Below are 15,167 nucleotides of genomic sequence, written 5' to 3' on the forward strand. Positions count from 1 at the left end.
TTCTAGACACCAAAGAGATGATGCCAATTAATATTCTGAAGCACTTCTATACATTATATGGATACCGCACAAACCCAGAGGAAGGAGCAGTTATGGCATTGTTACAAAATATGGATAATAACATGGGAAAAGATGGACAGCTAGGAAGCTGTTTTTCTGATAATTGTTACTGAAATGATAACATGCAGATTTCAAGGAAATCAGGGTCTGCATTTTCATTGTTGAGCCAGGAGTTACTGCACCGTGGAAAGGCTGGAGTCAGGGTGGCCATCTCTCCTGCCAGAAGACAATACAATCAGTGGTGGAAACAGTGTCAGGTTCCGAGATGGATCCATCAAAGTCAGAGTATTGCTTATAATGGCTGCTCTTCCAGTTCATATGTACTGACTTTAAACCATCTGATTACTTTTCTGGTATTAATTACCAGACAAGCAGAAATTTTCTCCACTTCCATATTGGAAAATGTCCACTGCCTTTGATCACCACCACAGATTCCATTCACTAGTGACTGGCTCCATCCCTTTCCCTGGCAATCGTCTGACATGGAACAAGCCCATTCAGAAACTAAGTACCATATTTTATCCTGAAATGAGTTTCCTATCATATCTATATCATTACAAAGACTACACAGTTCCATCTTCACTACATTCATTAGCTCAGCCCATGGTACTCGTGATAACTTCCTTGCTGCTGAAGTCCTCATCCATGCTGTTGTCATCTCTAACCTGCACCATTCTCCTGTAACCTTGGCAGATTTCTCATATACTGCAACAACACATCCCTTTTTTCCTTTATGATGCTCCTCAAAAACTACATAAGTTAAACACACTTTTGATAACCTTGCCTAAAACTGGCTAACAAAGCTTGGTGTCAAATTTTGCATTGTAAGGATCAATTGGTACTAATCCTAGTGCCCTTAATGTGAACACTAGCTGAATGACAACCACTGGACATGATACTGGATGAGTGAATGGACTTAGGTACCATAGAACTTCCAGATTCTTTTTAGAACGCTGTTGGAGAAGGGAACAAGGCAACAGGAGACCAAACAGTGATGTAATTTTCAAGGGAACCAGTAACTGGAGAACTTCATATATTGAAAAAAAACAAAATACACCAAATGGGAGAACTCAACTAAGAAAGGGCTGGAATAATTCAGACGGTAAGCCACCCTCTGTGGGTGAGACAAAGTTAACATTTAAGGTCGACTACTTTTCATGGTTGAATTTTTGTAGCTTTTGCTTTTGGTCTTAGCCTGGAGAACTTCAGTTTGATTTACTTATTTCCGAAACTGTCGACCAAACATTCATTCAACTTTTCGGGGGATTCGCGAGTCTACATCAACTGGAGACTGAGTCAGAGTGCGGACACCCACTGAGCTACAAGCCCCTGGAGGGGGAGGTGGTGAGCGTGGGGCGGGAGGGGACAGAACTATTCACTTACTGCCGAGAAATCAGATACTTCCCAGACAAAGCTGCAGCTCATAAGGAAAGCGAAGGCTTGCCGCTTAAAGCACACGTATAAATCCCAAATGAAGTCAGATTTCGTCTTGTTGTGAGATGTACGATTCGAGGAACCGCATGATCAACAGTTACTGATTTTACCAGCGGCGTGAACCCCGAATTAACACGTGACCGATTAAGGTGGGAAATTTCTACCACGTATATATAGAGAAAGCCAGAGGTTCAGTTCGTGAACATTGGAGATACAACTGGTGACTTGCTGATAAACATTAACTGGAGAGCTGGTAAGATAGGTTAATCTGCCGCATATGTCCTCAATGTGTATACTTTAGTGTGTCTTTTTTACACATTCAAATCAGAATTAGTTGCTGACAAAGGAACAGTACTTAAAAGGAGCAAGCTGGTGATAGAAACGTGTGATTATGGAGGAAAACGTAGTCATTTTATGATTTCAATGAAATGAGTTTAGTGTGCGATTCTGATTTTTTTAAAATACAGATAGGAGCTGATAGGAATTAATACAAATAGGAATTGTTGAGCGTTTTACTGCCATCTGTGGCAGTGTTGACGATAGTTCCTTTGTTCTACCACCGCTGATGGGAATGGATACTAAGCGTGGGAATGCAGCCGAGTACCACCATTCCCAAGTTTAAATGACTGTACTTGTGCACATGAAATAGTAATGGATCATAGCAAGGTTAATCGCCACACAGTATAAGGCAGTAATTGACAATATTGTATGTACACTACTGTAGGTACAATTAAGTGTTCATATAATGTAATTCAACATTTACTTGGCCCTTGATAGAAAAAATATAGTTCAAATTGACTGAGGTGTTTAGATCTGAGATTGAATGTTCTTGCTGTATTAAATTACTAATTTAGTATTTCTCAATGTGAGTCATGTACTTTAGTCATTACAAAGTATTAAAATAACAGTGACAGTTGAACTTCTAATAAAGGGTCCAATTACTTTATTTTGTTAAATTTCAAATTTCTATGGGACACCACGTTGCCCAGTACTAAACTGACCTGTGTGCATTGCACTCAACATTGCACACCACTTGCTCCCGCACCCATTCACCGTCACGTAATGTTTTCCCAACGATAAGAAATGATGCTTCGGATGTGGTCATATTCTAGACGTCAGTCTTGGAGCGACGCGTGACGCTTGGGGGAGAATGTTATTGGTTGGACACTACTAGCCAAAGTAGATGGAGGTATTTCCCCATTCTCGTACTTCCAGCTTCCTCTGTAAAAAAAAAGCTTGGACTGGGACAGGACCTACTGATGAGATAAATGTCAGGGAACACTTGGTAACAAGAAGGACCAGGACTGAAGTTTGCAGTGTTATTAGCATGAAAAAGTCTATTCCTCCTCCTGTGATGAGATGCAAATGGGTGGGTTGAGTACCTATTGTTCACATTCTAGCCACATTTGCAATAAACCACTCCAAACTGACAGAATTAAGCTGGAGAGATAGTAGGAACTGCAGATGCTGGAGAATCTGAGATAACAAGGTGTGGAGCTGGATGAACAAAGCAGGCCAAGCAGCATCAGAGGAGCAGGAAGGCTGACGTTTCAGGCCTAGACCCTCCTTCAGAAAATTCTGAAGGGTCTAGGCCTGAAATGTCAGAATTAAGCTGGACCTGTGTTTCTTGGACACTGGGTGCAACGATCAGGATTATCAATTATGGACTTGTAGGGCAACAGCAGAGTCCAAGTTTGTTTAGGACAACAAATATTGTGCATTTTGGGTGTTTTTCCAGAATTTTTATGGTGGTTCATGAATACTGCAGTTGTATTTTAGCAGCTGTATCATTGATACTCAGACTCAATGGATTGTATATGGTTGGTTTTATATACTAATGTCGTAATAGTATCTGGCGGTAGAAAATGTTACTGTGAAATTACCTTGTTACGTTAACTCTGTGACTGATCTTCTGCACACTATTACAACTATGAATTAATGACAATTTGCTACTTCTGGTTACAGAGCCAGTTTTCTTTTGCCTATGTTATAACATACATTGAAATAAAGCCCAAGAATCAAACGTAACTATTTCAATTAAAATTGTTTGTCATCCAGTGCAAATGCAATATGCAAAGACAATAGTATAATTAGACTTTCCTCCTTGTCTCATGGTTTAGCATAAAAATGGATATATTACACATTTTAATCCAAGTAGCTACTCCTATTTCTGGTCGTGTTTCATTGAAACAATGACAGTTCTGGATTTTACTTCAGTGAATTCCAGTACAATCTGGAGTATTGAAAGATCTAAAAGTTTTTAGTTTGTTTAATTTCACATTTCCGTGTAACAAAGTCTGCTTGCACCGACTACTGGTTCTCACCTTCTTTAGACTTATTTCTTTTTCATTTCTAATTTTACATAGAGAGGAAACATTACTACTTTGGATTCCAATTAAAATGCCAGTCTGACCTAGTTTTAATCTGGCTAATTGCCACATCAACCATACTTGCATGCCTTTCCTGGCTTCCATGGAAAATTTGTATGGCAATACAATTCATTCCCACTCCCAAAGCATATGGCATTGGCTCAAAACTTAAAAAAAGTTGAGTAAACACTTTTTTTTAAATACACTCTGACAAGATACAACTCTGACTCACCCTTTCTCCCTGCTGACGAGTTGGTCGTAAACAGCTGCTTTGGAAATTTAAAAGCATATGCTGTAGCAGCTGAAAATTATGAATAATTTTTGCTGTAAATGGTACTGGACAAAAATCCTTGCCCTTCAGTATTTAGAAGAAAGGCCCACTCAATGCACTATGAAAATGCAAGTGAGCTGAAAACCGTGTCCCTTTAATAAATGGTTCTGACTTTCTGCATAGATCATAGAATCCCTACATTGTGGAAACAGGCCCTTCGGCCCAACAAGTCCACACCGACCCTCAGAGCAGCCACCCAGACCCATTTCCCTATAACTCACCTAATCTACACATCCCTGAACTCTACAGGCAATTTAGCATGGCCAATCCACCTAACCTGCACATCTTTGGACTGTGGGAGGAAACCGGAGCACCCGGAGGAAACCCATGCAGACACGGGGAGAATGTACAAGCTCCATACAGACAGTCACTCGAGGGTGGAATTGAACCCAGGTCCCTGGCGCTGGGAGGCAGCAGTACCGCCCCGTGCCACTCCCGCATGCAATCCTAAATTTATTATTTAGTGTGCACTTTGACTGCAACTTCACAGTCCATTAACAATAATGAAAACATTCATGGTCATAATGAAGTCAGACAATTTAATGGAAAATAGGTTTACCACACTGATTAGATCAAAAAAAGAGAGGGGATTTACCTGCAGATACTGTAATATAGCAGATATTAATCTCAGTAGTACAGCTGGTGACTTTGTACAGTGATATTTTAAATTGTTGCAGAAAATGATAGTTTTCCTCTAAAACAAAAGTTTAAAATACACAATACTTTGTGTATGATGAATTTATCTATTCCAGTTAAATTAAGGGAGTTAAAAAAGCACACTCCTTTCTATTTGCAATAGGCTGCTCATTGACCAACCTGAAGTATGTTGTAATAAAAGGAGAAGACATTAGGGTGATCAACATTGTATACGGTATAAAGACAGCACAGTCTGGGCCAAGATAATTTGGGGAATATTCTTCGTATTGTTTGGGCTGCTGGGATATCAATATTCCAAATTAAGTGCAGTTATATACCTGAGAGACTGAATTAACATCATTTGCAAACCTTTTGCTTTGTACAAATGGTGTCTCTGAATTTGCTCACCACACTAATGGTATTTCTGAAGTTCCAGTATGACTGTGTATAATGTAGTTTGGCTATCACTGATTTTTTGTTGTATTTACTCCTTTTAAAGGCAAGATTGAATGGGGTGGATTATAATGCTAGAATCACATTCAAGAATGCAACACTTATGTATTTTGATTTCAAGCAGCTGCTGAACTTTCTATTTTCATGATAATGGTTACAATAGTTTGCCTTGAACTTTAGATATAAAGCCAGTTTCATAGGACAAACATAGGCCAATGACATAAAAATGTAGAATGGTGCCCCTGAACACATAGGTACTGTACACAGCAAGGAGATAGGAAGGTGATCAAAGCACAGAGTGATAGTTAAGCATTTTCGTTAATTCTATCTCCTCCATTCCACAACATAATCTTTCCTTGCCTCCATTGTAATCATGAGAACTGTCCAATTAACTGTTGCTCTCTCATTAATATCCATAGCATCAACCAACCCATCAAGAATGTGGGATGGGGTGCTTAATTAGAATTTGATGCTGTTCAGCAAACAGATAAATCAAAAAGTTCATGACTAATCTATAAAATAGAACCTAACTAAGAAAAGTTTCTGATTTCTGAAGAAGGGTCCAGACCTGAAACGTCAGCTTTCCTGCTCCTCTGATGCTGCTTGGCCTGCTGTGTTCATCCAGCTCTACACCTTGTTATTTCTAACTAAGAAAAGCATGTTTTTGTTTCAGATCACTTCAGAAAGATGAAAACTGTATTGTTACTGATTGTACTAGGAGCTCATTTACCCTTGGTGACAGGTAAGATTTTGGACACTTAACCCAATAAAGACTTTGCTAGTGCAGCAATTTTTTTAAAAAAGTGCAAAACACAAATGTATGTTGGAACCTTTTAGTTCTTGGTATATCCAAGTAATAAGTTAATGAACCATCAGGACTTGTGGCGTGTCCTGCTGTTAAAGCACCAATAGACAATTGATTCAGATTTTTCAGCCGCTTGCTGGTTAATCATAGAAACATAGAAGTAGATAATATAGTAGTAGGACTAGGCCATTTGACCCTTCAAGCCTGCTCCAGCATTTAACATGACAATGGTTGATCATCAAGCTCAATATCTTAGTTCCACCTTCCTCCCATATCCCTCGATCCCTTAAGCATCAAGAGCAATATCTAGCTCCTTCTTGAGAGCACATAATATTTTGGCCTCAACAAGTTGTGTAGCTGTGAATTCCACAGGCTCACCACTGTCTGGGAGAAGTTTCTCCTCTTCTCAGCCCTAAAGGGTTTATCCCTTATCTTTAAACTGTGATCCCTGTTCTGGACTGCCCCACCCTCCGGAACATTCTTCCTGCATTATAACCTGTCTAGTCCTGTTAGAATTTTATAGGTTTCTATGAGTTTCCCCCCTCATGCATTTAAACTCTGGTGATTAAAATCCTAACCAACTCAACCTGTCCTCATACATCAATCCTCTTGTGTCTCAAAGCCAATAAACATGAGATGTCTCCATTCTGAGAGGATATTATGCTGTGACAAGAATACTTCTCAATGTTCAAAAACATTGTTTTTTGAACAATGCATTTACCTCACTACTTGTGGTTTTGCCAATTCAAATGTCTACTACCTGAGCCATACAGACTAAAAAATAATCTGGTATTGCTCTCCAGTGAGTCCATAATTAATTGATTATTGACCAGTGACTGGGTAGCCATCAGCACTCCCTGTGTCAGTGATGGGTGAAACATTCAATGCTCCTGCTCCCAATGGCTAATCTGGTGACCTCTTACTGGAAGAGCATGTCTGCAGGTTAGGTGAGAATTGAACTGTAATTCCTACATGCCCAGATCACAGCAATATTACTGACACTCAACCATCTATGCTGAGGAAAAACTTTTTATAAAAAAGGAAGGCTGGTGAAAATATTGTGTGCTTGTTTGACACCCTTCTCCATGCTAAGTTGCCATATTGGAGTGGAAAGGTAGCAGAAGCTCAAATTAGGGGGAAAGAAATGTTATGTGCTTATCTGGTTGGTTCTGTTTAAAAGGAATGCTAATAAAACAAAGAAGCCTCAATGTACCTTTAAATACCAAGCTATAAACACAAGCAGAATTAGTTTGATTACATTTACTGATATATGATCAGCCAGGGCTTGTATAGGATCTAAATGATCCTAATAGGTTTCAAATATGTGTAACTTAATCAATATCCCTCACTTCTGTTTTTACATCTCAGACATTCGTTATTCTCCAGGGCAGATGTGAGTCATTAGCTTAAGTTAGCCTATGGAAATTCACCCCATTAGTTTTCTTCTAATTGTCTACCACAGAAACCTTGGAAAATATTGTGTATATAATGTTAATGCTTGTCTGCCGATTATTATGGCAGCAGTCAAGAAAATTATCTCAAATTTCGGTCCAAGTATCTATCTAGAACCATTGAGTAATTCCTCATTCTGTCATTTCAGCTATTTTTATGGTCACAGCCCCCAGATCATCCTACATTGCATCCTATGGGAATAACATTACAATGGAATGTCAGTTTCCAGTTGAATCCAACTTTAATGCAAACCAAATAAAGGTGTACTGGCATTACGTGCTGGGTGATGGAACTTCCCGATTAGTTTATCAATTGATTAACGGAGAACCAGCCCTTCAGGCCCAACCTCGGGAATACCAAGAACGAGCTTTTCTGCTGTTGGATGAACTCCAAAGAGGTCGTGCGGTGCTGGAGATTAACCAAGTCAGAGTTTCTGACGCAGGGACCTACCGCTGTCTTATTGATCTCAATGGAGTGGATTATAAAGAGACTGAACTGGAAGTCACAGGTGGGCAAGCTTTTAAAATTAAGATTTAAATTGTTCTTAAAGAGGTATGCCAACAATGTAGGGCTCTTGTGATGCAGTTTCCATACCTCTGGATTCGGAGATCCAGATTCAAGTCCTGCCTGTTCCAGAGGTGTGTTGAACCACTTGATTAAAAGTATTTACCAAAGTGTGAGGCTGTATCTCTAAGTCACTATGCAAGGAGCCATTGATCTCAAGTGTGCTGTCACATGGAGCCACAGGACACAGGCAGAGCCTTACACATGTTGACGCCTATCGGTTGTGACATTTAGCCGCAAAGTGGTAACTCAGGAATAAGTTCCCAGACTGATCTCTCAAAGCATTAGTAGTTGAAAGCTGAAAGTGGAAAAGTAAGAAATAGCAGTAAAGAAACAATGTTTGTACTGATTTAAATTGAAATACTTTAGACTGTACACAGTGAAAATATTCTTGCAAAATAATGAACAGTAACTTCAGAACGTTTAAAATCTCAGCCAGTTTAAATGACACTGTGTCTTTTCTATTTTACAGCTTCTTACAAAAACATAGAGACCATCAAAACAAAAGAACCAAAAGAGACCAAGTTTGTCTGTCAATCTGTAGGATATCCTTTAGCTGAGGTTATCTGGTATTATGCGAATGGATCTGACATTAATGAAACAGCAAATACCACCCACTTTACTGGCTCTGATGGATTGTACAATGTCAGAAGTGTACTAAGAATAAAGACAGAGACTAATGATGCTTATTTGTGTATGTTCTGGAATAAGGAGCTTAACATGAATACTTCAGCTATTTTACACATTAAAGGTAGGTCATTTTTATTCCTTATTTGACCAATGGTATTTCAAGCAGTATGTAAGGAATTTATAAAGCTAGCAATTTCAATTTATGATGATTTGCATTAAAATATCAAATTGTACAACTACATTTGAATCTAAGAAGCTTTCTTAGTAGCTTATCTTTGCACACTAATCTTATAAATGCAAGGTAATAATTGTTCAGACACATAAAAACAATGAAAATCTGCAAAGTAAATCTGATTGTATAAAGGGTAGCTTATTTATTCCCTTGACATCATGTGAGCCCTTTGTCACCTCTTGTCAGACCTGACTGCCTGCCACTGAAAAATCACCAATGCTATATGATGTGAGAGGTTAAGTAATTAGGCTTGATGATTCCAGCACTGCTGCTTTTGCTCAGTGCTCTGTATGAATATTTGCCTCATTACATCTACATAAAGAGACAAGACTTGCAGCAATAATGGAGAAACCGCTACCAGGGTGGAAATAGTTCTGACCATTGCATTTTCATAAGGATTATTAGCAACTCTATTCAAGCAGCAGTATGGTGAATAGTTCACTGATAATATACAATGTAATCTGTTGTATGAGAGCAGAATGCTAGCTAGGAGTCAGAAACCCATAGCCAATAAATTTGATTTCAACAGGCTTGTCAAAATGACTGTCAGCATATACAGAGAACAAAGTGAGGCAACAAATGGAAGAAATAGTTACATATGTACAAGTCATCCTATTTCACATTGATAATTTAAAAACACCAACAACTTATTATATAATAAAGGTAAAATTGCTGTGGTCCTACTGGACTATAGGGTTGCTCTGTCATTGGAGAGAGGGCTGACTGGTGGTGGCTTAACCTGAGGGTCACCATACCTCAGGTGAAGGAGAAGTTGAGAAGGAGAATCCTTCATGGTGACTTCAGTAGGTGCAGGAATTGAAGCCACACACTCTGCATCACAGACCAGCTGTCAAACCAACTTCAATGCAATAAGGTCTCCCGAGATACTTGTCAACAACATGAACAAAAACAAACTGATAAAATTTAGATAAGTTACATAACTAGAGGTACTTGTATGTGTATCAGCTGGTAGTATTTTTACGAGCTACTTTTTTTAAACTGGGTTATAATGTTGGTTTATAAACTAGGCTGCTGTGTACAAGTTTTAATTACCACTGCTTTTAACTTTTTTAGAAGTGGAAGAGACAGATGACATTTTTATTTTCCCCTCAACGAAGAGGAGTTATCTCATTGCAACAATTGTTGTTCCTGTGACAATTCTACTTGGATTCATTATGATTGTATCCTGCATCCTAAAGTCAAGACAAAGTGAGCAAGGTAAGTCACTGCCACCATGTACAAAGTCACTAGAAAACATGCAAGGGAGCATTGAAGAACTTTAGAATTATGAACACTGAAAAATGATCTACCCATATTTCTGAATTTTCATTAATGTGTTGATAATATCATTTCAAATCAGTTGAGACATATTTCTTCCCTTATTTAAATGTATCCAGGCAGGGTCTGTAGCAAATAGTCAATGAGTGAACACATTTTTCACTATGAAAATTGGCTTTTACTTTGCCCTCCCCTCTTCATTCCCTCCATTTGGAAGAGATCCATCTCCTCCTCATTTTACAAATGGCATTTTGTTGTTTCTGCACTTGCAGTTGTCATCGATCCCATGATTACATCTGCAGAGACGGAATGTGAACCCCCTTAAAATAGGCCAAAAAAAAAAGGTTTTAGAATGGCAACTTATTGAAGCCAAAGGTAAGGTGGACTATTATTCTACACTGGGAGTGAGTAACCTGGTAGGAAACTATATAGACAAGTGACTTTGCCATCTATCAATTGTCTTTCTTGATAATTGAGCACTGAGGGATTTGCAATGTGAACTAATCTAACTGAATTATTATTCTTGATGTTCCAGTTCATTTCTAATCTAGTAAATGACTGCAAACATTTTTTTAACAGTGATAGAAGGATAGGCAATCTACATATATCATAATGCAAGAGATAAGGTGAACTACTGAGAAAATTAGACAGCTAAAGTAGTTTTAAATAACATATCTTGATTATTTGAAGCCTCTAGGATGTGTAGATTAGGAATAGACTACAATATCAATTTAACGTATTCAAGTAAAATCTTCCAATAGTTTATACATGACCTTGTCTGACTGACAGATTAGTTTGTACAACAGTCAAATGTATGTCAAATAACTACTAATGTTTGCGTGTTTTCTCCTTTATGATTAGGTAACAAAAAAGCCTCTGAAACCAGCTTATTATTATGAAGCTTTCACTGTCAAAATTGGGAATGCTTTCAAACCCTAAAGCGTGTGATTTTTGCTTTTGGAAACTGAGAATTGTGTATATTTCTACAAGACCAGCTGACTGTTGAATACCACACAAAGTCTCATCTTTTTGTTGGCGATGCAGAGAAAATGCAACTTTAAAAATTATCCATCAACTGCTTAACTTGCCAGGATTCTACTCACTAAGCACATTGACTGAACTGCTCTTCAGGTGCATTGTGTGAAACTACTGTTTTTGAATTTGAGTCTGGCAGTATGGTGACAGAATTGGTTGCATAATTCTCTGAAATTGGTATCTTACCTGTGGAATTGGATCTAGATACAATGCTCTTTGGAGTGGTTTCCAGTAGCTTCACAAAATAGGCCTTGTGTATGGGCTGATTTTTCTCCTAATAAACTACCATTGTGCCTGGAAATATGAGCAGAAGTAAAAGTTCTGCAACATTATTTAAATTCAACTCAACTTTACTTACAAGACAAAAATCCCATTAGAATCATGTCACCAACAGCCAAAGATTCTTGAAACCAGACAGCTGGGAAAGTTTATTTTGTAGGGATTTATGGAAGGGGAATTTATTGCTAATTGTTGGTTGAAGCCACATCCAGTTGCAGCATGTGGATTTATTTTATCAGTGTGACCCTGTTCAGAATCGGAGGAGTATCTCTGCCACAAACCAGTGGTGTTTTAAGCTGCTGCATTGGACTGTGTTGGGGATTTTTGTAAGCAGTTTGCTCGTACACAATAGGAAGAAGAAGAGGAGCAGAAAAATTCCATTCTGAATGCTTGGATCTGGTACAACATCTTCAAAATCTCTGAAGTTGTCAATCAAATTCGAATGTGCTTCATGTATCTACCTCCAGATTTTTATTACTCTTTCTCCCTTCCAAAGTTCTGTGACCATTCCCAGCCTGGGACTTTGAGACCAGTAACCTTTCAATCTTAGTTAGGGCCCCAGTGAAGTTATGGGTGTTGTACCTATTTCAGAAGTTTCTCCCTTCCCTCCAGTGAATATCAAAAATATTTATCTGCTCGATTGCTAAACCTGACAATCATTGAAAATCACTCTCTCAAGCAGGGAGAGGCTTCAGAAGAAGACCCAGAGCCAAAGTTTGAAAGAGAACAAAAACGCCTGACATGAGGCCACTATTTGAGTTTTCAATAAATAAAGCTTCAGAATTGTGAACTTGAAGTCTGACTGTTCTGGCAGAAGTAGAGTGAAACTTAATGTTTAAAGAGTAGCAAAAGCAACCTAGTTTCATGTATTGGAATACCATGTAAACTTTTTGAAAATGTTTGTTTTTTAAAGACGTGTAGAATGAAGTAAACTAATGTGTGGTCACATGTAGGCATATTATTTTGCCAGACTGCAATTTTGTTTTTTTTACTGTTTTTATCAAGTTTAGTAATTTCAGTTATGTCAAAACGGAGTTGTTTATTTTAAATTCCCTGTGCTAGTTGCAAGAAGGTAGATTGAACTCTTTGCCAGTGTTCATATATGATTGATAATTTCCTGCCTAGAAAAAGTTAAGCAAGTTTTTTTTTTTAAAAATTTGGCTAACCTGCCTCAATTCTACCTTGTGTATTCTATGAATAAGCTCAATTTGATGTAAGTTATTAACAACTGTGAATTTTTGCCTTTGTTTAAATAGATTTTATTTATACAATTTTTTTGTATGGTTATGTAAATATATTTAGAAAAACAACAAATTGTTTTGAAAACGTATACAAAAATATACATTTAAAATAAATGTAAAATCAATTACCTCAAGAATTACACTGTCAGTGTTCATTTTGAAGCGTTTTGTAAATACCTTGGAGACTATATGTTAGTCATACCCAGAAAAGATTTGTTTTTTTTTGAATGGTAAGGCCTGAATACTCAACTGGGAAGACATTTACCTTTGTATCAGCGACTCTACAGATGTTTGACACCTAGCTCAGTGTTAATTTGCCCTCTTTGGAACTGCTGCCCCTTTTCTGGGGAGGATGTCCTGCTGGTTGTTCTGATTGGCTAGCAGTTTGTTGAGATGACCAGCACAAGGTTTTAGTGGCGGCTACTGCTAGGACTGCAGGCAGCCTATGAAGAGGTGGTTATGGAGGCGAGACATTGTTAGTACAGGATTTGGCAGGGTTTGACTGGCAGGTCCCAAGACAGGAGCTTGAGGGGATGGGGTGTGCTAGATTTGAGAGTCTGGTGAGAAATGTTAAAAGGGGACATGAACTTTTTATAGAGGGTGAGGTCAGGAGTGCTACAAAATAAAACAAAGCCCCAGAAGGAAATTCTTCCCTTGCCTGATCCTGGCTTTCCCAGTGAAAGTTGATGGGACTCCATCTGGTTGCTGTGGATGCAAAACAGTGGTGGAGGTGGATTGAAGCACTCCAGTTGCCAATACTTAAGGACTTCAATGGGCTCGAGACTGGGCAGGACACCTGGAACCTCCTCTGGCTCCTGCAAAATGAGAGAGGTCTGAGTAGGTGAACTACCCACATACCCCCATCCTAGAAACCTTCCTGTGGTGGGCTTTAAAGTACAGTCCATGCAATAGGCAACTATTCTATGCCTGTTCACTGGAATGAAGACAGAAAACCAACTTCATGCTTTTGTGCTAGGGATTGTTGTAGCAGTGATAGTTTCTCAGCCTCTAAACCAGGAAGGCCCACTTTTCAGTCTCAACTGCTCCAGAAATATTTCACAATTCATCTGAGCAGGTTGATCTAAGAAAGATCCAGCTGTGTCAATATTAGAAAGCACTTGGGTGGTGCATTGTTAATGCCCCTACCTATGAGACAGGAAGCCTAAATTCAACCTTGCCTGATCCCATGGTGTGTAATAACATTGCTGAACACATTAGAAAATATCTACCAACTCTCCAGGTTGTGGGACATGGAGTCCTGTCATGCCTCATGAGTCTAAATCCCTTTGTACTCATTATGATGGCTTCTGGTTGCAGTCAGCACTGACCATACAGTTCATTGGCTGCAGATATCAGAAAACACTCATCTTTATCTTTAGGTTTAGGTAGCGCAGAAAAATAAAAAATGCACATCTTGAAGGGAAGGTACATTGCAGCTGCTAGAAGTCCTGACACAGTGGGATTAATGCAATGCAGTTATTACAAAATGGCTGACAGTGGGATAACATGAACACTGAGGTTTCCAAAAGCTATTCTGGAAGCCTTTGTGGAAGAAGACAAATGGTGGTGAGATGTCCTATATTCTCAGGAACATATGCTTCAAAAGCAGTAACAGGAGATCAGGAGTTGCTAAGTCAGGAATTCAGTTTCAGGAACATGGTTGCAGCCCAGGGGAAAAACCTGTGGTCAAGACCTATGAATGCATCTTTAATGTCCTACCTACTGCAATTCTTAAACACTGCTTAGTACACCCAAATGTATATTCAATCCATCATATGCTATCACTTAGCTAGTAACCAAACATCTTTACCAATCCAGATTTCTGCCCAATATTTAGAACATCATCTTGTTCTCTCACTCTTAGCACTACCAAATGCGTCAAACATAGATCTGTTTGCACACACTTTTCAGCTACTCAATCATGACAAGTACATCACCTAAACACACTGCACCACAAACATCTATCTACACACTTCCCTCACTCTTTCAGGAGAAAGTGTCACACAACCGAAAACTGGGATCCAAGAGGGAAATATCATAACTAAATGTTTTCACCTCCATAGACTATTATAACAAAGGCCACTGCTGACCTCATTGTCACTGGCAGAGCTAAAGCTGTTGGAAGTGCCTAAATCCACATACCTAATCCTCATTCCGTCAGCCCATCTCTCTTGGCCCACAGTCTCTGCTGGCAGAGAAGCTGTTGAAAGTATAAGCATATGCACTGATTCTTCTCAAACCCCACTACAATCCCACCTTTGTGCACTTTTCCTTTCAGACACCTAAAAAAAGAATCAGCCCAGGCAGTGGAAGAATTGGCTGATCTCATAACCCTCATCCTCACTACTCTGCCTTTTCCCTATAAGCC

At 38.8% G+C, this 15,167-nt stretch overlaps 1 protein-coding gene across 1 annotated transcript; it reads left to right on the forward strand.

The window, feature by feature from the left end:
• Positions 1–1,400: 1,400 nt before the first annotated feature.
• On the forward strand, positions 1,401–12,932 carry LOC109937168 (programmed cell death 1 ligand 1-like). The gene is made up of 6 exons (XM_048595370.1): positions 1,401–1,747; positions 5,957–6,025; positions 7,689–8,048; positions 8,577–8,855; positions 10,041–10,184; positions 11,106–12,932. The coding sequence occupies exons 2-6, from the start codon at positions 5,971–5,973 to the stop codon at positions 11,141–11,143; spliced, it is 876 nt and encodes a 291-aa protein (XP_048451327.1). The 5' UTR covers positions 1,401–1,747; positions 5,957–5,970; the 3' UTR covers positions 11,144–12,932.
• Positions 12,933–15,167: the final 2,235 nt, after the last annotated feature.

This window comes from Rhincodon typus, chromosome 3 (assembly GCF_021869965.1).
Source record: "Rhincodon typus isolate 14 chromosome 3, sRhiTyp1.1, whole genome shotgun sequence".
Taxonomy (NCBI): Eukaryota; Metazoa; Chordata; class Chondrichthyes; order Orectolobiformes; family Rhincodontidae; genus Rhincodon; species Rhincodon typus.

Excerpts from the sequence above, each read along its gene's own strand:
- LOC109937168 (XM_048595370.1), top strand. The coding sequence starts at position 5,971 with ATGAAAACTGTATTGTTACTGATTGTACTAGGAGCTCATTTACCCTTG. Across the intron at positions 6,026-7,688 it reads TCATTTACCCTTGGTGACAG|CTATTTTTATGGTCACAGCC; the intron begins GTAAGATTTTGG and ends CTGTCATTTCAG. Across the intron at positions 10,185-11,105 it reads GTCAAGACAAAGTGAGCAAG|GTAACAAAAAAGCCTCTGAA; the intron begins GTAAGTCACTGC and ends CTTTATGATTAG.